General features: G+C 42.4%; 1 protein-coding gene across 3 annotated transcripts in view; it reads left to right on the forward strand.

Moving 5' to 3' along the window:
* The first annotated feature begins 979 nt into the window (after window positions 1–979).
* Window positions 980–24,238, forward strand: part of PSMD11 (proteasome 26S subunit, non-ATPase 11) — a 41,267-nt gene continuing 18,008 nt past the window's right edge. For 2 of the 3 annotated variants that reach the window (XM_066263318.1, XM_066263317.1), the window contains exons 1-5: window positions 986–1,120; window positions 3,322–3,423; window positions 10,658–10,782; window positions 21,531–21,602; window positions 21,997–22,054. In XM_066263318.1, coding sequence (XP_066119415.1) covers window positions 1,030–1,120; window positions 3,322–3,423; window positions 10,658–10,782; window positions 21,531–21,602; window positions 21,997–22,054 — 448 coding nt within the window. In that variant the 5' untranslated portion in view covers window positions 986–1,029. Of the gene's footprint in view, window positions 1,121–3,321; window positions 3,424–10,657; window positions 10,783–21,530; window positions 21,603–21,996; window positions 22,055–24,238 lie in introns of all 3 variants that reach the window. The other variant, XM_066263319.1, reaches the window with a different exon arrangement.

Genomic DNA, 24,238 nt, shown 5'->3' on the forward strand with positions numbered 1-24,238 from the left:
TCCATTTTTGGATTGCCTTCACCTGGAGGTAGATCTTGCTCACACTGAACTCCTTCTATACATTTTAAGCACCTCCTTATAGTTCAAGCCTCAGTGGTCACATAGGATGTCAAACCTTTCAGATATCTATGATTTTAGTTGAAGAAACTGGAGAAAGTGGAAAGAAAAATCAGTTTTTCTTATTTTGAGCTGGGGAGTTTGGGTAGCTGTTAGGCTTCTGTGTACCGCCAAGAGGGATTTATAGAGTGCATGGGACAAAGATAACATTTCACTTTCTAACATCACTTTTCTCTTAGCAGTGGTGGAGCAGCATCCTGGATTCTAGCCTGGACAGTGTGTGTGCGCATGTCTACCATAAGTGTCGTTAGACTTGAACTCATTTTAATGGTGCTATCTTTTTAATTTTTTTTTTTTTTTTAATTTATTTTTGGAGAGGAGAGAGAGGGAGAGAGAGACGGGGGGGAGGAGCTGGAAGCATCAACTCCCATATGTGCCTTGACCAGGCAAGCCCAGGGTTTTGAACCGGCGACCTCAGCATTTCCAGGTCGATGCTTTATCCACTGCGCCACCACAGGTCAGGCTTAATGGTGCTATCTTTGTGAGCCACACGTGAGCATTTTATAAGCTTGTTTACTGCCCTGAGAAACTACAAAGAGAGCGAAAGAGGTTTCAGTGAATACCTGGCCTGGCGCTCAAATACTTCTTTTAAGGGCAATAGAAGGGAGTCGGGCTTGAGACCTTCTTTGGGGCGTTTGTGGACGAGCTTTGGGCTCCTGTTATTAGGCACCTTCTTTCTTCCTCGCTAGCAGGCCGTTAGGCGGTGTTGGGAAGCTTACCGCCAACAATCGAGGAGCCCCAACTCGCACCTCTCCCCTTTACCCGTCTTGCCTGGCGGAGAGACTACAACTCCCATGACGCTCTGGAAGCCGAGTCGGGGAGAGCCCTGGGGGAGGGACACAAGGGCGGGCCTTCCTGGCGTGTGTTTCCGGCGTCGGCGGCCGCGGCCGGGGACGGTGTGAGAGCGGTAAGATGGCGGCGGCGGCGGTGGTGGAGTTCCAGAGAGCCCAGTCTCTACTCAGCACCGACCGGGAAGCCTCCATCGACATCCTCCACTCCATAGGTAAGAGTGGCCGGGCACCCTCCCCAGCCCTGCTGGCCCAGCTCGACCTGTGTCGGTCGGCGGCGGCGGAGCGGGGCCGGGCTAGCCGGCTCTGGTGCTGCTGACTCACTGTGTGTGTGAGGGGGTCGGGCGGGGGGCACAGGCCGCTCGAAGCCCCCGGGACCGCCCTGGGTCCCACCCCGGAGGGAAGCCCCGAGGCAGCCCCGGCGTCCCCTCGCCGGCTGCTGACTCACGGTGGGCTCAGCGTGGGGTGGGAGAGCGGGCCGAGCCGGGGCCCCACCACTCCCTCGCCTTGTCTCCCGCTCTGGCCCGGGACTCGGAGCGGTGCCGGCCGGCGTGCCGGATCACTGGCCCGAGAACCTCGAGTGGAAGGGCCTGGGAGAAACCCGGTCTGGACAGGCGTTTCCCGCCGTTGTTATCAGCACAGCCAACTCGGGTGGGAGCGCGAGCGCTCGCTCCTCTGGAGTTTCCTTCCCCGGGACGCCGGGAGCTGCTGCTTCTCCCCGTCCCGGTACCAGTGGCGCGCCTCTTCCGAACGCGGGGAACGCCGAGGGGCACACACCTCGGCTTGGTGGAGGTGGCTCAGACCTACCTGCCTTTGCCCCCCACGTAGAGGGTGAGAGCGAACTGCCGGAGAGGGGCAGCCGGGCCGGAGGAGGTGACTAATCGTCCTGGTCTCCTCTGTGAAGGTTGGAAGTGAGTTTGCGAGTTAGTTGTCAGCCGCGGAGTTCAGGAACTCTTGGGAACCGGCCCGCTGCGCATAACTGAGAAAATTAAGGAAAAAATCCCTCCTTAACAGTGGTATAATTGTCTTACACTTTGCACGCAACGAGCAGACTGAAGTGGGAGAGCCCCCCAGCTAGTCTCGTCCGACAGATTTCTACTGCGATTCAGGTGTGGACGGAAATGAATTTGTGATAACAGAGACGGCTTTTTAATGGTCAGACATCAAGGGTTCATTCACTAGGGCATGAACTAGGTCTTCACTGCCCGTGTAGTAAGGTGATTCATTTAACGCAGCTGGAGAGGATTTGATTTGAATCAACAAGTAGTATGAGAATGCACGTGTATGTGGGACCTCCAGGATGTCCGCTTTTGTGTTGACTTACTAGTCTGAAATGTGGTACTCCTGACTCTTGCAGGGGAAGGACAATAGCAAGATCTTGATGTCTTTTTATCTTTGGAGGGTACTAGAGAAAGAGAGGAGGTGGGAGTTAAGATTCCTCTCAGAATGGATGATATTGGCAAATAAAGGGTGTTTCATTTTGAAGTTTTGATCTTGACTTGTTACAGTGACAGAACCAGAGTCCTCCCGGTCACTGTTACATAGCCATTTTTATTTTATAAATACACACTAATATTTAGAACTACTGTGAGAACATGGAATTTACTTTTTTTGTGCCTAGCATTTCATAAAGTGGGAATTATTGTAACCATTATAATTAGAGTGTTTCTTGCTTGCTCACTTTCCAAGGAGAGTTCCCTGAGAGTGTCCCTGTTGGAGCAAGCTTGAGTCATGATGGTTGACAGCCCTACTTTTCCTGGACTCCATTATGAAGTACCAAAGTCTTAGTTTTTGTCAAGTCATCATGCTTTGTAAGAGAAGTGATAACTAGTGATGATTATGAATATCACCAGTACAAATTTGGAGAGGCTATTTATTCAGTGTTCCAGATGCAGAATAGTTAACAGTTGAAAGTGGAACAGATAGCACAGTTATTTTGACAGGTCCTGAATCCATTATACAGCAGCAGTTCCTTCTAATATCACAGTGGAGCTTTGATAGTGTTGATTTTCCTGGATGGCTGTGTAGAACTGCTCATCCCTAATACACCCAGAACCTGAGGCTTTCCACAGGCCTAAAGTTTATTGAAGGACTTTTGACTTTAAAGTCATAAGTAACTTGGTCATTTGATTTTAGTTTGTGGGAGGTAATTGTAATTGTACAGGTATGTTTAATATTTTCACATAACATTGTCTGACCTGGGGCTTACCACCATGAGTATAAAGAACTTGTCTTGTTTGAATTTTGTTTTAACCAAATGACTTCAACAGAAACCTCAGTGTGTGTCAGTAAGGGAAATTCTAATTGATGGACTGAAAAAGCACATTTAAAATAAAAAGAATTGGTCCTGTGAGGGTGAACCTTCCTTCAGTCTTCATTTTTGTCAGAATTTTAAGAGGGTGTGATTTTCTTCTAGTGAAGCGGGACATTCAGGAGAATGATGAGGAGGCAGTGCAAGTCAAAGAGCAGAGCATCCTGGAACTGGGGTCTCTCCTGGCGAAGACTGGACAAGCTGCAGGTAAGTGCTGCAGATGGAATGCTTTCTCTTGTACCTGACGTGCTGGGTGAAGTCTCGATTTTTTGTTGGAGTGAGTGAACACAGGAACATATCCACACAGTTCCCGTTTTATTGCCAATTTGTTGAGCTTCATTTTTTTTTAGCAAGAAACTAAGTGATTTTTAAACTCAGTTCTTTGGTGGAAGAGTTCTGCAGCTGTGGAAAAACCCTGTTCCTTTTAGATAAAATGATCTGTGAATTGTTTCTGGTTTGGATCTTTACTATATTCCCTTTCATATGGGGAGCAGCAATAGCCTCGGAAGTGTTGGATCATTTCATTGAGCGGGTCTGATGTATTTGAGGTGAGTAGTAATTTAGGCTCCCAGTGTGAAAATGACTAGGAATTTTGCATTCAAATAAGTGACTTGCTGTCCTTTTTTCCTGACACAGGATGAGTCAGATATTAAATGGGAAGAGCCTTCCCAAGATTTCTCCATGGGTACCTGGGACTTTGTGCATGTCCTTGCCCAAACATTCTATTTGTATTTGAACAGGGACTTTTTAGGCTCCAGATGATGACGGGTGTGTCCCTGGAATGAGAGCCTTGTTGACAGGAAGGGCCTCCGTCCAGTAAAGTGGTACTAGTATTTAGAGAGAAGCCTGATTAAACTTAAAACGGACGATTTTTGTCAACTTTAAAGTGAATTTAGAGTTTATCTGATTAGAATGGCTTAAGTTGTGATAAGTGACCTCATGAATTACTTTCCCCCAAATTATGTTGTTATCTGAGAGCATCATAGGTGTGAGTTAGCAAAACTTTTTTTTTTTTTTAAATTAGCAAAGGGGGCAGACAGACAGGGACAGACAGGCAGGAAGGGAGAGAGATGAGAAGCATCAATTCTTTGTTGCTGCACCTTAGCTGTTCATTGATTGCTTTCTCACATGTGCCTTGACCCAGGGTGGGGGGGCTCCAGCTGAGCAAGTGACTCCTTGCTCAAGTCAGCAACCTTGGGCTTCAAGCTAGTGACCTTTGAGCTGAAGTCAGTGACTGTGGGGTCATGTCTATGATCCCATGCTCAAACTGGCGACCCCATGCCCAAGCTGGTAGCCCTGCACTCCAGCAGGATGAGCCCACACTCAAGCTGGTGACCTTGGGGTTTCAAACCTGGGCCCTCAGCATCTGAGGCCTACCTATCCACTGCGCCACCGCCTGGTCAGGTATAGCAATATTTCTTGAACCTGAGCACTAAGATCTTTTCCAATTAATGATGATTAATTTATTAATTATTAGACTCAGCCAATAAAAAATTAAATAAAGATGTATGCATTTGGGGGGGATGTTTTTATATGAGTCTTATATCTTATTTATAATATCTATAAGAAACACAGTTTTTGAGTCCTTATTGTGAACTAGCTACTCTTTTAATCAAAAACATGATTTAGCTTATTGAATTCTTGGAATAACTTGATAAAGTAGATACTATTATCTATTTATACCTGAGGAGACTGAGCACAGGAAAGTTTGCTATTTTGCTTAAAGTCTATCAGCTAATTTATAAGGGAGCCAGGATTTGAACCCTTGTTGTCCCACTTCAGATCTTATGGTCTCATGGAATAATGGTTATTGCTTTCCATGTTATCTACTTATGGATTGTTAGTGGTGGGTGGCTACTTTTATTTTAGGCTGACTTTCCTCCTATTTAACATTTATGGATTCTTTTTGCCTGTTAGTTAATGTGAGCTTGGGGGTTAGAAAACAATTTTGATAATGAGTCCATACACTATATAATTAATAAGGTAATTTTCTTGAAAGAATTCAAAAGCCAGGTGCAGTTACTTAAGATTTTTCTGTTGTTGAAAAATCCAAATGTTTTTTATTCAGTAGTATGGATATTTAAAAAGAGCATGTAGTATATAGTCAGTGCTTCAGAAAATTTATCCAAAAATGTTACTACTTCGCTCAAAATTTCTTTACTCTTCTTGTTCCTTGTCCTCCCTTCCTTGCGATCCATACCTGAGATGTTCAGGAATGTACTGCTAAACCTATTGGAATGTAACAGGTGAATCATAAGAACTTTTAAAAAACTTGTATTCTAAGAAAGAGTTTGATGAATATAAGTATATACAATAAAAACCCTAAGGAACGCTTGGGCCTATGTTCATTTACCTTATTTAGCTATTAATAATTAATAGGTTTGGGTTGTGTTCTTTGATTTTTGGGTTTTCTAAAAACAGAAAAGTCTAACCAGGTGGTGGCACAGTGGATAGAGCGTCGGACTGGGACGCAGAGGACCAGGTTCGAGACCCCAAGGTCGCTAGCTTGAGCGCAGGCTCATCTGGTTTGAGCAAAAGCTCACTAGCTTGGACCCAAGGTCACTGGCTCAAGCAAGGGGTTACTTGATCTGCTGAAAGCCCACGGTCAAGGCACATATGAGAAAGCAATCATTGAACAACTAAGGTATTGCAACGAAAAACTGATGATTGATGCTTCTCATCTCTCTCTGTGTTCCTGTCTGTCTGTCCCTGTCTATTCCTCTCTGACTCTCTCTGTCTCGGTAAAAAAAATAAATATTAAAAACAGAAAATATGTCTATTCCACTAGCCTCAATTTTTATACATTTAATACTGCTCACAAAAATTAGGGGATCAGAGGATGTGCAGATACTCCGGTGCTTTTAGCCTTTTGTATGGTGCACTTTCACCAATGAAATAAAAGTTGGTTTGGCATCTCTTTGGACTAATCAAACAACTTTGTTTGACTTGTCATTTGCTTTTCTGATGTTGTTTAATAATAAAAAAAAGCTTTTATTTTTATCACTTTGTATTCATTTTGAAATATCCCTAATTATTGTGAGCAGTATATATGGCTTAGTACTCAAAAAGTTTAAGATAGGGTCCCTGGCTGACAGTAGTCATTTGAGACTTATTGAATAAGGCAATGTCTGCTGCATAATAGTGATTGGAAGTAGTGCTGAGCGTCATCAGACATGATGCCTAAGGTCAGGATCTGCAGATTCCATAGCGTGAGACTTAAATGATTATGTTGAGTTCTGTGAGGTTCTAAAAAGGAAGTTCTGGTCATATAAATGCAAATAATATCAGAATAGAAGGAAGGAGTTAATATGATTCTATGGGAATTAAAGAAATTAATTGAGTGTGTATGAAAATGGAAAGAAACGGAATATAACTAGGAATGATTGAGAAATAGAAGTAGGCTAATAAAAACAAACTGAGTCTTTGGCAACTAAGAGGCCATTTGTTTCTCTGTTAAAGTGAGAAGAATAACACACTTGGTGCTTGGAGAAGATACTGTAATGCTAGCAGGTGGTAGAGAGAAGGCAGACTGCATAGCTCATGTTTGCTTCTGCCTTTTCCAGGAAGGAAAATGATTTTCAAAAAGAGAGATAGAAATAACATCAGAAAGAATTGAAGCCAAGGTAGGTGAGAGAAGAGAGAGCAGATAGTCTCTGTAAATAACATCAAGTCTCTAGGCTCTGACATTTTCTTTTAATATCAAAAGAATAGTTCTAACAGATACATTTGTAGAGCAACTATTATTATTCTGAGGAAAATCATGGAGGATGGACAGATATAAAGAAACAGTATGGCGAACATTATTCCACTTTTCAAAAAGGTAATAAAAATAAATTCTAGACAGTATAAATTGGTAATCATCAGTAAAATTTTGGGACATATTTAATAAGTAGGTTTTAATCCCTTAGAACAGTGGGTTTCTTAAGAAAAGATTATTCCAAACCCAACCTTGGTTCTTTTTGGTTAGCCTTATCAGCCCAGTAGACATGCACGGCTCTATAGACAGTGGCTAGATAGCTGTTTTTGTAAGTCAAGTTTTGTTGAACATAGCCGCACCCACTAGGCACTACAGTGGCTGAGTTGAGTACCTGCCACAGAGACTTTATAGCCAACGTCAAAGATACTTACTATTTGACCCTTCACGGAAAAAGTTCACACACCCCTAGGTTAGAGGAATGATAAAGACTTCATATCTGATATAAGCAGGGTATTTGAACATTTGCCATAATATTAATGACAGGTACAGGTTATGAATTTATGATGACATGGATCATTTGTCAATCTGAAGGAAAGTTTAGCATCATGTCATAGGGATCCATCCTTGTTTATCTGGTCAGCATCTGGTATTATGGCTAAAGCATTTCAGAAAGTATGCTTATTTTTGTAGATGACTCATTACAGGACACAGTTAAGATTCAGAGTTATTGCCAAAGCCAGCAAGATTAAATTCAGTGTGGTAAGCATAAAGTTATATACTTAAAATATTTATTAAAACAAAGGAAGGTGGGGAATTAACCTGTCTGCAAAAAAGACCATGGATTCAGTCTGAACAAAGAGTGCTATTAGAAAAAGTGAAACATGCTATTTTGTTTTACATGTGGTGGCTAGGTTCCAAAGAAGTAAGCCGCCTTAACTGGATCGATCACACCTGACCTAAAGTGCTTTTTTCAGTCTGGTGATAAGATCACCAGTGATAAGATCTGCAAACTAGCCTTTATTCAAAGGAGGGCAACTAAGGTGATAAGAAATCTGGGAACCGGGACATTGGAGGAACAGTTGAAATAACTGAAGGTATTTAGCTTGGACAAAGGGAAAGTTGAGGAGCAATAGAAGATAATTATTTTCTTTCTTTTTTTTTTTTTTAAGATTTTATTTATTGACTTTTAGAGAGAGGGGAGAGGGAGAGTGAGAAAGGGGAGAAGGAAGAAGCATCTAGTCATAGTAATTGCTTTCTGTATGTGCCTTGACTGGGCAAGCCTAGGGATTTGAACCCGTGACCTCAACATTCCAGGTCAACGCTTTATCCACTGCGCCACCGCAGATCAGGCTCACTCTTTATTTTATTTTATTTTTTAATTAATTTTTGGATAGAGAGAGATAGAGAAGCATTCATTTGTTGTTCTACTTTGTTGTGTGTTCATCGGTCACTTCTCTTATGTGCTCTGACCAGGGATCGAACCTGCAACCTTCGTGTTTCTGGATGTTGTTCTCTGACTAAGCTAACGGGCCAGGGCTGACAATTGTTTTCAAATCTCTGAGGCCTTGTGGAAGGAGGGTATAGACTCATGTTTCAGAAAAGAATTTAGTTTGACCAACATTGGAATAGTGTGCTTTATGAATATTTCTGTCACTAGAGATTGTTCAAGTATAGTCGGTAATGCTGTGGGAGAAGAGAAATTGCACTAGATTATTTTATAAAGCTATGGTTATATAATTGAAATTTGCATAAATGCAAAATGAATTATAGGGGGAGAAAACAGTGTAGCCTGGAGTTGGCATGGAAGGCCTACCTAGGACTTTAGCTGGACCTAAAAGGATGTCTCAAGATTCACATAGGTCAAGAAGATGGGGAGAAATTCCAGATGGGAATGCATCATGAGTGAGGCATGAAAGCAAGAATATGAATGGGAAAAAAATCTTAATGGGAAGCAAAGGTCAGTATTGGGGAGTGAAGAGAAAGATGAACTTTTCCATTTTGTATAAAGTTCTTTTTCTACTTGACATAGTCTCATGCATCCTGTGACTTTTCAGGCAGATGAAGATTTCAGGACCCTGAATTAGCATTCTCAGGAGGGTGAGGTATGCTTGCCCTGAATTAAGAGGTCTCAGGAGGGTGGGTCTACAATTGAAGAATATTAAAGAGGCAGTGACACTAAGGTAATTTTAACCTACATTCCAAAAGTACTTCCTTATTTGCTAATTGAAATATTTTCTAATTTTTAGAAATTGTTTGTTTCTCTCTCTTTCTTTCTTTTTTTAAATTAAGTGAGAGGCAGGGAGGCGGAGAGACAGACTCCTGCATGCACCCCGACCAGGATCCACCTGGCAACTCGTCTGGGGCAGCTGCTCTTTTGCTTGGCAACTGAGCTACTTGAGTGCCTGAAGAGAGGTCCAGGAGCCATCCTCAGTGCTCAGGGCCAGCTTGCTGGAGCTAGTTGAGCCATGGCTGCAGGTGGTAGGGGGGAGAGAAAGAAAGAGAGAGAAGGAGAGAGAAGGAGGACTGGTAGGCATGGAGAAGCATGTGATCACTTCTACTGTGTGCCCTGACAGGGAAATCGAACCCGGGACATTCACATGCCGGGCCGACGCTCTACTGCTAAGCTAACTGGCCGGGGGAAACTCTTGTTTCTAGAGAGGTTCCCTTAGAATTACTGTACAGTATTACTCTTTTCTTTTTTTTTTTTTTGTATTTTTCTGAAGCTGGAAACGGGGAGAGACAGTCAGACTCTGCATGGCCCTACCGGGATCCACCCGGCACGCCCACCAGGGGCTACGCTCTGCCCATCCTGGGTGTCGCTATGTTGTGACCAGAGCCACTCTAGCGCCTGAGGCAGAGGCCACAGAGCCATCCCCAGCGCCCGGGCCATCTTTGCTCTAATCGAGCCTTAGTTGCGGGAGGGGAAGAGAGAGACAGAGAGGAAGGAGAGGGGGAGGGGTGGAGAAGCAGATGAGCACCTCTCCTGTGTGCCCTGGCCGGGAATTGAACCCGGGACTTCTGCACGCCAGGCCGACGCTCTACCACTGAGCCAACCGGCCAGGGCCGCTCTTTTCTTATACAAGGGGGAAAACCGCTATGGTGGACACAAGTTTTGATCATAGTTTAAGATTTAGGTTTTGAAGATTAATGAGGAATTTTAAAAGGGAAAAACAGTAAATTTTATGTGGAAAGTATTCAAAAGAGTGCTTGGGAACTGATATTGCTAAAAGGCTAAACTGAGGAGTACTTTGGGAGGGAACCTGGAATTGAGAATCTCTGTTCAAGGAGTATCTTTGGGAGGGGAACTGCTAAGGCAGCATGTGAAAATTAAAAAAACAAACAGCTCTTATAACCTGATGACATTTGTTGGTTGTAGGGAAGTGATTTTTTTCCAAGGTGGCAGAGGTAAAGCATATTTTATGTTCCAGAAAACTTTTCTCTAAGAGTATGAGTACTTTGCTGTTTATCTTTTATTAAGATAGATAAATGAGACTTGAGCTTTTTTCAGGGCCCTCCTAGTAATCCAGTGATTGAGTGGGGAATACAATAGTACAAATTTTGTATATGTTGTTAGGTTATCTTTGCTACTCTTACCTGCAAGAATGCTTTAAATTCCTACTATTTTATTTAGACTGATTCCAGTGACATAAGTCCTGATATTATAATCCTGGGTTATTTTTTAAGTGGATATTTTATTCCTAATGTTGATGTTTATTTTTTCCTTTCTGAATTGCCTTCATTCAGAGCTTGGAGGACTCTTGAAGTATGTGCGACCCTTCTTAAATTCCATCAGCAAGGCTAAAGCAGCTCGTCTTGTCCGATCTCTTCTCGATCTGTTTCTTGATATGGAAGCAGCTACAGGGCAGGAGGTAAGCTACTGTAATGACAGAAGGTAGACAATATGGGGAAAAAAAGTCTGTTTCAGTGAAAGAAATGCCTGACTGCACTGTGGTGCTAATGTGGAAGGGACAGCTGGGAGAACAGCTCAGGATTTAGCATGTCAGTTTCTCTTTGTTACAGGGCATTTGATACTTTGGGTCTGTTCCCTGTTTTGCTTTGTAAGTGGAGCTTGTCAGTGGTCCCTGGAATTCTCATTACATCAGGGTCACAAGTGATTCTTGTTTTTGAGGTATTGTATTGCCACATCTTTGTAATGTTTTCTGTCTGTAGTACCTTTCATTCTGTGTCACAGAGCTCCTTGTGAGCACTAATTAAGTCTTGTGGCATCTGTTTGGCAGGTTCTGTACTGAGTGTATGCTTTTTTGAGAGGTGAGCATCTTTCTCTTTGTGTCTCGTGTGCAGAAGTGCCTCTGGTGTATCTGCGTGTCTTCTGCAAGTTTAGGCTTAGACCCTGAGCTGTATTTGGAGGGGGCCTCTTCCAAACTTTTTAAAGATAGCTATATTTTCTGCAATTCATGGGAAGGAAGGAGACACTACCAGAATTAAAACTTATTTTATAAAAGTGGCAGATTCAAGCAAGGATATATTGTGGTTGCTTGAACCTGTAGGAAGAAGGCAGTTGTTTTTCCTATTGAGTGCCTGCTGTGTGTTAAGCGCTCTTACAGGTACTGGGATAGATACATTTGTGAAAATATACAATCATTGCTCTTTTGAGGTTTATATTTTAATGAGGAAGATAGGCAACAAACTAAGATGTAAAATGTCAGATAGTATAAGGGCAGGATAGGAAATTCTAATTGGTTCTATGTCTAATTGTTTGCTCTGGCCTGTAGGTGTACAAGTAAAAGGTATGAAAGGGCACAGTAGTGTATTGAGTAAATAATGAGGAACTTCAGAAACACAGGACATATGGATCCCACTTTAAAATCATGTTTTTTAGGCCCTGGCCAGTTGGCTCAGTGGTATAGCGTCAGCCCAGTGTGTGGATGTCCTGGGTTTGATTCCCGGTGGAGAGCAACATCTGCTTCTCCACCCTTCCATCTCTCCCTTCTCTTCCTTTTTCTCTCTTCCTTTCTTCCCCTCCCCTGGCCATGGCTTGATTGGTTCTAGCAAGTTGGCCTAGGGTGCTGAGGATGGCTCAGTGGCCCCCCCGCACCTCAGATGATAAGAAATGGCTCAGTTGCTGAGTTTAGGAGCAATGGCCCAGATGGGCAGAGCATCACCCCCTGGTGGGCTTGCTGGGTGGATCCTGGTTGGGGTACATGCAGAAGTCTGTCTCTGCCTCCCCTCCTCTCACTAAAAAAAATAAATAAAATAAGATAAAATAAAGGAGTTTGTCTCTGCCTCTCCTCCTCTCACTAAAATAAAGTAAAATAATATAAAGTAAAAAGTAAAATAAAATAATGATTTTAAACACCATAAACTAATTTTATTTGTAGAGAAGTCTTTAATTGATGTTTCTGGCAGAACTGTTTCAAGAAAGTAGATAAAAAATACATAATATTTGGCCCTGGCCGGGCAGTGGCGCAGTGGATAGAATGTCGAACTGGGATGCGGAGGACCCAGGTTCGAGACCCTGAGGTCGCCAGCTTGAGCACGGGCTCATCTGGTTTGAGCAAAAGCTCACCAGCTTGAGCCCAAGGTCGCTGGCTCCAGCAAGGGGTTACTCGGTCTGCTGAAGGCCCGCAGTCAAGGCACATATGAGAAAGCAATCAATGAACAATTAAGGTGTCGCAATGCTCAATGAAAAACTAATGATTGATGCTTCTTATCTCTCCGTTTCTGTCTGTCTGTCCCTGTCTATCCCTCTCTCTGACTCTCTCTGTCTCTGTAAAAAAAAAAAAAAAATTAGATGGCTGCCTTTTGAGTTAGAATTATTTTTATGAATAATTTAAAAGATAAACTGGTATTTAAAGGGGTGTTAGTCTTATCTAACCCTTTTTTTATTGTACTTTGTTACCATAAAAAAGTGGCACTATCTTTTGTTTGAAATGGGTGCCTTTAGAATGTACTGACTAAATGTTAGCTTGAAACAAACTAATCAATGTTACCTGGAACTTTTTAGGATGAAAAAGTTTATTATCTGAGCCACTCCTTGTCCCTCCATAACATAGAGCTGACTCAGTGGATAGATCTGCATTTGTTTAACATTCAGTTCTTCTTTGTGGAAATCTATCTAAATTGTAATTTAATGCTCTCCTATGGTTGGCTTGTGGGATTTACTGGCCTTCATATCATGTGGTTCTATGTCTGGTTAGTCCCTCACTTAACTGTGTTTGTATATTACTTTTCTTCATTGCATATTACATTTTTGTCATACAGAACCCTTTCTTTTCCTAGAGTGAAAAGAAACACTCTTAGGTATTATATCATTTTATTGCTAAATTTTTTGGCGGGGTGATTATCATTGTAGCTTTTTTTTTTTTTTTAGTAATTTTGGATTATAGGTTACTAGCTTTTGTTTTTGAAACAAGTTTATGAATTATCCAGATTGTTTTACCTGCTCCTCATACTATATATACCTAACTTCAACCATTTATTATATTCTTGCATTTCAACTTTTTTCAGTGTTTATTTCTTCACCTCTTTTGTATTTGTTCTCTCTTTACAGATATTATCTAGTTTGGTTCCTAATTATTTCTTACTTAGACTACTGCAAAAGACTCATTCCACCCTACATACTGCCTTTGTGAGAGATATTGTACCAAGTAGCCCTTTGAATAATTTGTTTCCCGTGTCCATGAGTTTTTTCTCTTTACTTTTTTTCTCTTTTGTGAGCACCTGCCACCCACCCCCTTCTCCAGCTCTTATCCTCAACCCCGTCTTTTCCGTCCTGAAAATTCTGTTCCTCTCCCCATTTGCCCCCAGCTTGAGCCTTCAGTGGGTCTCCATTGTCTGCAGAATTGGTTTTTTTCATGGTTTTCTACAATATAACCTGCAACAGCAGCCTAATCTCTGGTACTCTAAAGTGTACCAGACATGTCGGCCACATTGGATGCAGGGTTCTTTGCTGAGCAAGCTCTCTATGCTCCACATGCTATATACCTTTTCATAGTCCAGTCTCAGGTTCTGCCTGCTCTGAAATCTCCTTGTCGACTTCAATGTGATTTTAATTCTTTCAATGACCCACGTTATATTTTGTATGTATTGTATTTCAGATTATTTTGTTTTGTATGCCAATTACTTCATTATTTGTCTTTTTTTTTTTTTTACAGAGGCAGAGATAGACAGGGACAGACAGACAGGAACGGAGAGAGATGAGAAGCATCAATCATCAGTTTCTCGTTGCGCGTTGCTACTTCTTAGTTGTTCATTGATTGCTTTCTCACATGTGCCTTGACCGCGGGCCTTCAGCAGACTGAGTAACCCCCTGCTGGAGCCAGTGACCTTGGGTCTAAGCTGGTGAGCTCTTTGCTCAAGCCAGATGAGCCCGCGCTCAAGCTGGCGACCTTGGGGTCTCGAACCTGGGTCCTTCCGCATCCCAGTCCGACGCTCTATCCACTGCGCCACCACCTGGTCAGGCTATTTGTCTTTTTTATTATAATATAATCTGATTCAGGTGAAGACCTATAAACCCTGCAGCACCACAGTACCATTCCTACTCCTAAGACAGGCATACATTGCTTTATTGCACTTTGCTTTTATTTGTTGTTTTGCACGTGGCTTTATTGCACTTCACAGATGTAGTCTTTACAAATTGAGGGCAAGACCTTCTGTCAAAAATACTACAGCTTGCTGTATTGCTATACTTACTTTTTAAAAAATTTTAATTTTTTGGCGACAGAGACAAAAGAGAGGGACAGATAGGGACAGACAGGATGGAAGAGAGATGAGAAGCATCAAGTCTTTGTTGCGGCACCTTATTTCATTGATTGCTTTCTCATATGTGCCTTGATGGGGGGGGGGCTACAGCAGAGCAAGTGACCCCTTCCTTGCTCAAGCCAGCAACCTTGGGTCATTTCTGTGATCCAATACTTAAGTCAGTGACCCTGTGCTCAAGCTGGTGAGCCTGCACCCAAGCTGGACAAGCCCTTGCTCATGCCAGCGACTGAGGAGTTTCAAACCTGGGTCCTTTGCATCCCAGTGCGATGCTCTATCCACTGCACTACTGCCTGGTCAAGCTTAATTTTTTTGATTTTGAGGGAGAGACGAAAGGAGAGAGTGAAAAAAGAGATGAGAAGCATCAACTTGTAGTTGTTTCACTGTAGTTGTTCATTGATTGCTTCTCATATGTGCCTTGATGGGGGCAGGGGGAGTGCTCAAGCCAAGATAGTGACCTAGGGCTTCAAGCCAGTGACCTTTGGGTACAAGCCCTACCTTGCGATCAGGTCGATGCTCCCCACACTCAAGGCAACGAACCCTTACTGTAGCTGCTGACCTTGGGGTTTGAACCAGGAACCTCAGCATGTCAGGTTGTTGCTCTATCCACTGTACCACCACTGACTGGTCAGGTTATGTGGTTATACTCGCTTTATTATGATTATCTGGAACCCTGCAGTATCTCCAAGATGTGCCTTGACATGGCTGTTCCTTAACCATGGTTACCTCTCATCTCACCCATCCTTTTACTTTCTTTATAGCTATCATATGGTCCTTTTTGCCATTATTTATGCTGTTCTAGGTTTGGGGCATTTTTATACATATTGACTGCTCTCAGCCTGATTTTAACATGGCTTTTTTCTTCACATCATTTCTACCTGATCTTAACATGGCTTTTTTCTTCACATAATTTCTAGTCTTTGCTTACACTTCAGTTACTCAGAGAACTTCCTTGATCACCTCATCTAAAATGCCCTATCTTTGCTTTCTTTTTCTTCATATTTATTTGACTTATTAACATTTCTCTCCTTAGAATACAAGTTCCATGAAGATTGCTGCTTTGTCCTATTCACTGTTGTCCTCCACAGTAAGAGTAGTTTGGCCTAGAGGAGGTACATAACTAGTATAGTATTTGTTGAAGGAGTGTATGGATAGTGCCTTCCCCATGGTAGATGGCCAGAGATACCTTGTTGAGTTAAGACTTAAGTTTATTGCCATACAAGCACGAGGTATTGTTACTACATTGATCCAGGTAACTCCAGGTCTCTGACTTGGGGAAATTGGATATAGTCTTCATCTTGGAAAATCCTATGATTGAGTAATGGTAAAGGGTAGAGGAGTGAGTCATAGGTGGTTCACTGTCATAGTAGTATTGAGGCCTGAGTCAAAATACAAAGTTTTAGACATTCTTAAGAGAGCTAGGAGTTTTGTGTTGGGAAGTATGGCACCAAGAGTATGGGGAGGGAACTTTTCTTGCTTTTTTCTATTTGGGAACTAACTAAGATAAATCTGAAGAACAGTCTTTGGCTTGAATATTTTGAAAGCTGATATAATTCAGGTTAGGATGAGGTCAATTGAAATACTAAGGGTTAGAGCAGGGGTCCCCAAACTTTTTACACAGGGGGCCGGTTCACCGTCCCGCAGACCATTGGAGGGCCTGACTATAAAAAAAACTATGAACAAATCCCTATGCACACTGCAAATATCTTATTTTAAAGTAAAGAAACAAAACGGAAACAAATACAATATTTAAAATAAAGAACAAGTAAATTTAAATCAACAAACTGACCAGTATTTCAATGGGAACAATGCTCCTCTCACTGACCGCCAATGAAAGAGGTGCCCCTTCTGGAAGTGCGGCGGGGGCTGGTTAAATGGCCTCAGGGGGCCACATGTGGCCCGCGGGCCTGTAGTTTGGGGACCCCTGGGTTAGAGCCTGGAAAATGAGGATGTGTGTATTGAGTTTGAGGGTGGGGTGTGGGGGGGTGAGATTGGGTGATTGGCAAGGGCGGGGAATGGAAAATCGGTGTGAGAAGCAGAGAAAGGAGACTGAAACAGATTCTGGCCAGATAGTGAACTGAAATTCCAGAATTTACCTTAACTTCCAGGGATCTCTAGGGTTTACTATGGGAAGCTTTTTTTTTTTTTTTTTTTTTTTTTGGCTATAGTGTAACCGAAACACAACAGCACATTTTAAGAAGCCTTACATCAAAAATCCTATTATTGAAATTGTTATTTTCATGGAAAAGAGTTTGTGCTAGAGAATTTCAAATTACTTGGAATAGTAATTCTTTTCCATAGTAATTTAGTTAAAAAAAATAAATCAATATGATTTAAAACTTAAATAGCTAATTTTGACCACATCAAGCTTTTGTACTCAAGTAAGGGCTTTCCCCAGAAGTGTGGCTTCTTGTGTGTTCTTTTCCCCTTTTATCAGTCATTGTTAATATTAACAAAGCACAAAGCCTCTCAGGCAAAATAGCAGTGTGGCAGGGCCTTTACATTTTTCCTTAGAACTGAAGCATGGGTTTCACCAGTTACAGCCCCAGATGATGCATATCATGCACCCTATAATTGATAACAGACACGAAGTTCATGTTCATTTGTAAAAAAAAAATCTTTGCTTTAGAAGAAATGTCTGTACTGACCAGAACTTATTAAGTCTGGTTTGAGGTAGAAAGAGAACTTGCTAGATAGGGTCCAGGTCTGGTCCCAGAGCTGATGATATGTGAGCCTGGTTGAGTCACTTAACATTTGGGCTGTCGGGGAAGTGGGACAGGTGAGAATTTGGAGTGAATTCAGTGCTTTTTAACTAGAAATACACATCAGAGTGGCCAAGCTCTATTCCAGACTACTAAATCAGGATTATAAGCATTCATTTTTTTTTTTTTGGTGATGTTTGAGAAAAGCCCCCTAGGTAAAACTGATGGTAAGCTTTTCTTAGCCCCCTCAAGATGTTTAGGACTAGAGACTCTTGTAATTTTGTTGCTAAAATATTCAGCAGAATATTTTCATTTCCATTCATGTCATGAACAGAGATCTTACTTTGAGTTGCTTTTCAGAACATAACTCTAAACTCTGAAATTGTGATTGGCTTGCTTTTAGTTTGTAGAATTTTTATGAGGTTAGTTGTGGTTAGAGTTTGAGATTAAAGTAGCCACCAGAGGGCTCCAATAAGTTGTAAATTTTCATTGACTCTCTTAGTGTTGAATCCTTCAAATACCTTTTATATTTACTGATATTGAGACAGACAGAAGTATTCATTTGTTGTTCACTTAGTGTGTATTCATTGGTCGCTTTCCTTATTTGCCCTCATCAGGGGTCGAACCTGTAACCTTGGTGTTTGTGATGTCAGCAGTTGAGCTATCTGGCCAGGGCCTCCAAATACCATTTAATGCCAGCCATCCATTTATTTATTGTATTTTGACTTAGGATTTTTTTAAAAATTATTTTTATTTATTCATTTTAGAGAAGAGAGAGAGAGAGAGAAAGGGGGAATGAGCAGGAAGCATCAACTCCCATATGTGCCTTGACCAGGCAAGCCCAGGGTTTTGTTTTGTTTTTTTAATTTTTTTATTTATTCATTTTAGAGAGGAGAGGGAGAGACAGAGAGAGAAAAAGAGAGAGAGAGAGGAGAGAGACAGAGACAGAGAAGTGGGGGAGGAGCTGGAAGCATCAACTCCCATATGTGCCTTGACCAGGCAAGCCCAGGGTTTTGAACCGGCGATCTCAGCGTTCCAGGTGACGCTTTACCCACTGCGCCACCACAGGTCAGGTTTGACTTAGGATTTAAAGGCAGAAGATACAGCCCTCACCAGGTTGCTCAGTTGGTTAGAGCATCATCCTGATACGCTGAGATTGCGGTTTGACCTGTAGTCAGGGCACATTCAAGAATCAACCAGTGGGCCCTGGCCGGTTGGCTCAGTGGTAAAGCGTTGGCCTGGCGTGCGGGAGTCCCGGGTTCGATTCCTAGCCAGGACACACAGGAGAGGCACCCATCTGCTTCTCCACTGCTCCCCCTCTCCTTCCTCTCTCTCTCTTCCCCTCCCACAGACAAGGCTCCATTGGAGCAAAGTTGGCCCAGGCGCTGAGGATGGCTCCATGGCCTCTGCCTCAGGCGCTAGAATGGCCCTGGTTTCAACAGAGCAACGCCCCAGATGGGCAGAGCATCGCCCCATGGTGGGTGTGCTGGTGGATCCCGGTCGGGCACATGCGGGAGTCTGTCTGACTGCCTCCCCGTTTTCAACTTCAGAAAAATACCAAAAAAAAAAAAAAAAAAAAAGAATCAACCAATGAACGCATAAATAAGTGGAGCAGCACACCAATGTTTCTCTCTCCTACTCTTCCTTTCCTCTCTCTCTCTCTCTAAGAAGATATGACAGTTTCGATTATGTCCTTTTATTTTCTCTTCTTCTAACATCTAATTTTTTTGTGTGTATTTTTTTTTCTTTTTCTTTTTGTATTTTTCTGAAGCTGGAAACGGGGAGAGACAGTATGATAGACTCCCGCATGCGCCGGACCAGGATCCACCCGGCACGCCCACCAGGGGCAACGCTCTGCCCACCAGGGGGCGATGCTCTGCCCCTCCGGGGCGTCGCTCTGCCGCAACCAGAGCCACTCTAGCGCCTGGGGCAGAGGCCAAAGAGCCATCCCCAGCGCCCGGGCCATCTTTGCTCCAGTGGAGCCTTGGCTGCGGGAGGGGAAGAGAGAGACAGAGAGGAAGGAGGGAGTGGGGGTGGAGAAGCAAATGGGTGCTTCTATGTGCCCTGGCCGGGAATTGAACCCGGGTCCCCGCACGCCAGGGTGACGCTCTACCGCTGAGCCAACCGGCCAGGGCCTGTGTGTATTTTTCTGAAATGAGAAGCAGGGAGGCAGAGAGATAGACTCCCGCATGCGCCCAACTGGGATCCAACCGGCATGCTCACCAGGGGGTGATGCTCTGCTTACTGGGTTGTTGCTCCATTGCAACTGGAGACATTCTAGCGCTTGGCGCAGAGGCCGTGGAGCCGTCCTCAGCGCCTGGGCCAACTTTGCTCCAGTGGAGCTTTGGCTGTGGGAGGGGAAGAGAGAGACAGAGGAAGGAGAGGGGGAAGGGTGGAAAAGCAGATGGGTGCTTCTCCTGTGTGCCCTGGCCGGAAATCGAACCTGGGATTTCCACACGCCAGGCCAACACTGTACCACTGAGCCAACTGACCAGGGCCTTCTAGCATCTCTTAAGAGAACTTTGGATTTACGTGAAACCTGGTGTAGTAGTAATTAGTTCTCCAGAAGCCTCAGTTTCTTGTTATCAAATGCTCTGATTAGGAATTTTTTTCTTTTTTTTTTTCCTGAAGCTGGAAACGGGGAGAGACAGTCAGACAGACTCCCGCATGCGCCCGACCGGGATCCACCCGGCACGCCCACCAGGGGGCGACACTCTGCCCACCAGGGGGTGATGCTCTGCCCCTCCAGGGCGTCGCTCTGTTGTGACCTGAGCCAGTCTAGCGCCTGGGGCAGAGGCCAAGGAGCCATCCTCAGCGCCCGGGCCATCTTTGCTCCAATGGAGCCTCGGCTGTGGGAGGGGAAGAGAGAAACAGAGAGGAAGGAGAGGAGGAGGGGTAGAGAAGCAAATGGGCGCCTCTCCTGTGTGCCCTGGTCGGGAATCGAACCCAGGACTTCTGCACGCCAGGCCGACGCTCTACCACTGAGCCAACCGGCCAGGGCCAGGAATTTTAATACAAACTTGCAGTAACAGGAGTGATCTAAGACCTGAAAGTACTTAAGTACTTTGTCAAAGCTAATATGTCAGGCATACCTGGTGGCCTCTATACCATTTAGCATAGAACCCTACTTTAAATCAGTTAATTTGCACATTATATCACTGCTTAGGTGGCAGATAGAACTGGGGATTCACAGTGCCTTTAAATAAAGCTTAAAAGCCCCTTTAAGTGTTAGGTTAATTCTAATTTCTGTTTACTCCCTTTAATACAAGCTAAGTTTGCTGTATTGTGATGATGAATTTAACTACACTTCCTAGAATCTGAAAAGCAAGAGCCAGCTGGGCCTTTTGAGTCCTACAAGTAATTTTAGGAACAAGCGTTTGTGCTTTGGCTGAGAATTTTCCCTTTATTACCAGTGTACTCACATTAACATATCACTGTTAAATTTGTAACTATTTGGGGAGACATTTCTGCTTTAAAAATTTCTCAGCTGTCATAGAAATCTACAATCCAGGGTTATATATGTTGAAAATTCTGGGTCTTTCCTGGGAAAAGAAGAAGAGGAATCTCAACAAGAGTCTTTTCCAGACGAGCAAAATCTAAGCACAGAGATACTTTGTGTGCAGGAAGCCTAGCTGATTCTCCGTTGTGCTATAAAAATTACGTTGAGACACTGTGGATCATGACATGTCCACTGAGACATTAAATGGAGCAACATGGATAACATAAAAGGAGGGAATTAGCTAGACGAGGTGGTGGCGCAGTGGATAGAGCTTGGACTGGGACACAGAGGATCCAGGTTCAAGAACCTGAGGCCACCAGCTTGAGCATTGGCTGACCAGCTTGAGTGCGGGGTCACTGGCTTGAGTGGGGGATCATAGACATTACTCATGGTCGCTGGCTTGAGCCCAAAGGTTGCTGGCTTGAAGCCCAAGGTCGCTGGCTTGAGCAAGGTGTCACTGCTGTAGTCCCCCAGTCAAGGCACATATGAGAAAGCAATCAATGAACAACTAAGGAGCCGCAACGAATAATTGATGCTTCTTAGCGCTCTCCCTTCCTGTCTTTTCCTATCTGTACCTGTCTCTGTCACCAAAAAAATAAAAATAAAAAGGAATTACAGTAAAGCTTTTTTCCAAAGCAAAGTTGTGGGAAGAATGTGAGGTCATAATATTGTATGTACTCTCTCTTCCCCCTTGCAGGTCGAGTTGTGTTTAGAGTGCATCGAATGGGCCAAATCAGAGAAAAGAACTTTCTTACGCCAAGCTTTAGAGGTATGTGCCTACATTTGTACTGATTGCAGGTCTCTAGGCATTAGGGAAACTATGAGTATAAGTAACACTATCCTGATCAAAAGTATTTTCTGCTGCTTTGTATTATCCAGGCTCCCAAAGGTTATTGGTAAAGTCTCAGTCATGAGAATTGCTTTGATTGGAGTTTTGAGTCTTAAAGAAGTAAGCAACAACATCATAAAGTTAACAGTCAGTCACTGCCCATAATAGGAGATAATACCATGGACTGGATAATGTTTTTAGACTGACTTTGATTTTATCATCAGGACTTGAATATTTAACAGTAACAGTTCTGTGACTATCAATCTTTGATTTCTTTCTTTGGCTTCCCCCCAACCCCCCCTTTCCATTAGTCAATGCCTTTTCTCTTTCCTAGGCAAGACTGGTGTCTTTGTACTTTGATACCAAGAGGTACCAGGAAGCATTACATTTGGGTAAGTTGGTTGAAATTAATAAGGCATCCTAGCTGGCTAAATGAGTGTATTTTAGAACCTGACTACTCTTACTAGTTATGTAGTAATAATTTACATTCTTCCTACTTATAAGAAGGATTTAAGATGGCTTATATTTACTCAGTCTGTCATGGAAAAATGCCACCTAGAATTTCTAAGTAACTAGAATTATTTATTTATTATAATTTTTATTTTTTTATAATTTCATTTAAAATATTTATTGGTAACATTGTTTAATACAATTATAGAGGTTGCAGGTGTACAGTTCTATAATGCATTATCTGTATATTGTGCTGTGTGTTCACCATGTCAAGTCTCCTTCTATTACCATTTATTCCCCCTGCACCCTCTTCTGCCTCCCTCTACACTCCTTTCCTTCTGATAATCACTATGCTGTTGTCTGTGTCTGAGTTATTTTATTATTATTATTATTATTAATTGATTGATTTTGGAGAGACCAAGAGAGAAAGAAAAAGAGAAAGAAGCATTCACTTGTTGTTCCACTTAGTTGTGAATTCATCAATTGCTTCCCATATGTGCCCTGACCGGTGATTGAATCCCACAACCTTGGTCTTTCAGTACTACACTCTAACCAACTGAGCTAATCTATCAGGGCCACTATTTATTTATTTATTATTGCCTAATCTCTTCACTGTTTTCACCCAGCCCCACAACCCTTCTCCCTTTTGACATCTGTCAGTCTGTTTTCTATCTATGAGTCTTTATTTGTTAGTCTATTTTGTTCATTAGATTCCACATATGAATAGAATGGTATTTGTCTTTCTCTGTCTTACTTCACTTAGCATAATGCTCTCTAGGTCCGTCTATGCTGTTGCAAAGAATAAGATTTCCTTTTTATGGCTGAGTAGTATTCTATTGTGTAAGAGCTTTTTTTTTTAGTTTATTATTTCATGCATTTAATACTTAAATAAGAACAATAAAAGAGGTACACAAAACTAGATTATGTTACAAGAGTTTTAAAATAATTAATGAAAAAATATTAAGTAATACCTGAGAAAAAACCATAAAACTGTTATTTAAGATATTTCCATATTGCTTCTTTTTTTTCCCCCAGGTTATTTTGACATTTAATTATGTTGCATTCCCATCACCCAAAGTCAGATTGTCTTCTGTCACCTGCTATCTGGTTTTCTTTGTGCCCCTACCTTCCTCCCACTCCCCCTCCCAAGAGCTTTTTAATCTATTTATTTACTGATGGGCACTTGAACTGCTTCCAAATCTTGGCTATTTTAAATAACATTGATTTGAACATAGGGGTGCCATATATTTGTTTAGAATCAGTGTTTTTGGGATTCTTTTGGATACATTCCCAGAAGTGGAATCACTGGATCATAAGGCAGTTCCATTTTTAATTTTTTGAGGTAACCCCATACTGTTTTCCACAGAGGCTGCACCAGTCTGCATTCCCACCAGCAGTGCAGGAGGGTTCCCTTTTCTCCACGTCCTCACCAACACTTGTTTGTGAATATATTGATGATATAACCAGTCTGACAAGTGTGAGGTGGTATCTTATTGTGGAAAGTAACTAGACTTAATTAAAAATTTTTTTTAAATTTAGAGAACAGAAGGGTTAAATTGCAGGTGTTTTATGATACCACAGTTATGGTATCTGTTTATAATTATACTTAAAATCTATCTTAAAGCAATTAAAGAAATTAATTGAGTGCAAATATATGTGTAAGTTGGAGTGGGCCAACTACAGGCTTTCTCTTGTGTGGCCTTAACCACCCTGAAATCTTTGCCTGCTCTTTTTGTTTTGTTTTAATTAATGGGTAGATCCTAGACTTTTTCCCAGATGGAAGAACATGGCTTTTGTTAAATTGAAGAAATTGCTAATACTCAGTTTTTATCCTGCAAAAATGACAATTTCATGTGGTTCAAACAAATAGAACCATTTAAAAAAATGTTTTATTGAAATATAATTAATAGACCACAAAATTTATCTTTTAAAAGTGTACAAACCAGTGGTCTTTGGTATATATGCAAAGTTGTGCAACCATTACCACTATCTGATTTTCTGAACATTTTTATCACCCCAGAAATAAACCTTAGACCTATTAGTTATCACTTCCCATTAATTTTCTCAATGCGTCACCTCCCCTGCACCCCATGCAGTCACTTATTTACTTTCTGCCTTTGTAGATC

The sequence above is a fragment of the Saccopteryx bilineata genome, chromosome 2, assembly GCF_036850765.1.
Source record: "Saccopteryx bilineata isolate mSacBil1 chromosome 2, mSacBil1_pri_phased_curated, whole genome shotgun sequence".
Classification (NCBI taxonomy): domain Eukaryota; kingdom Metazoa; phylum Chordata; class Mammalia; order Chiroptera; family Emballonuridae; genus Saccopteryx; species Saccopteryx bilineata.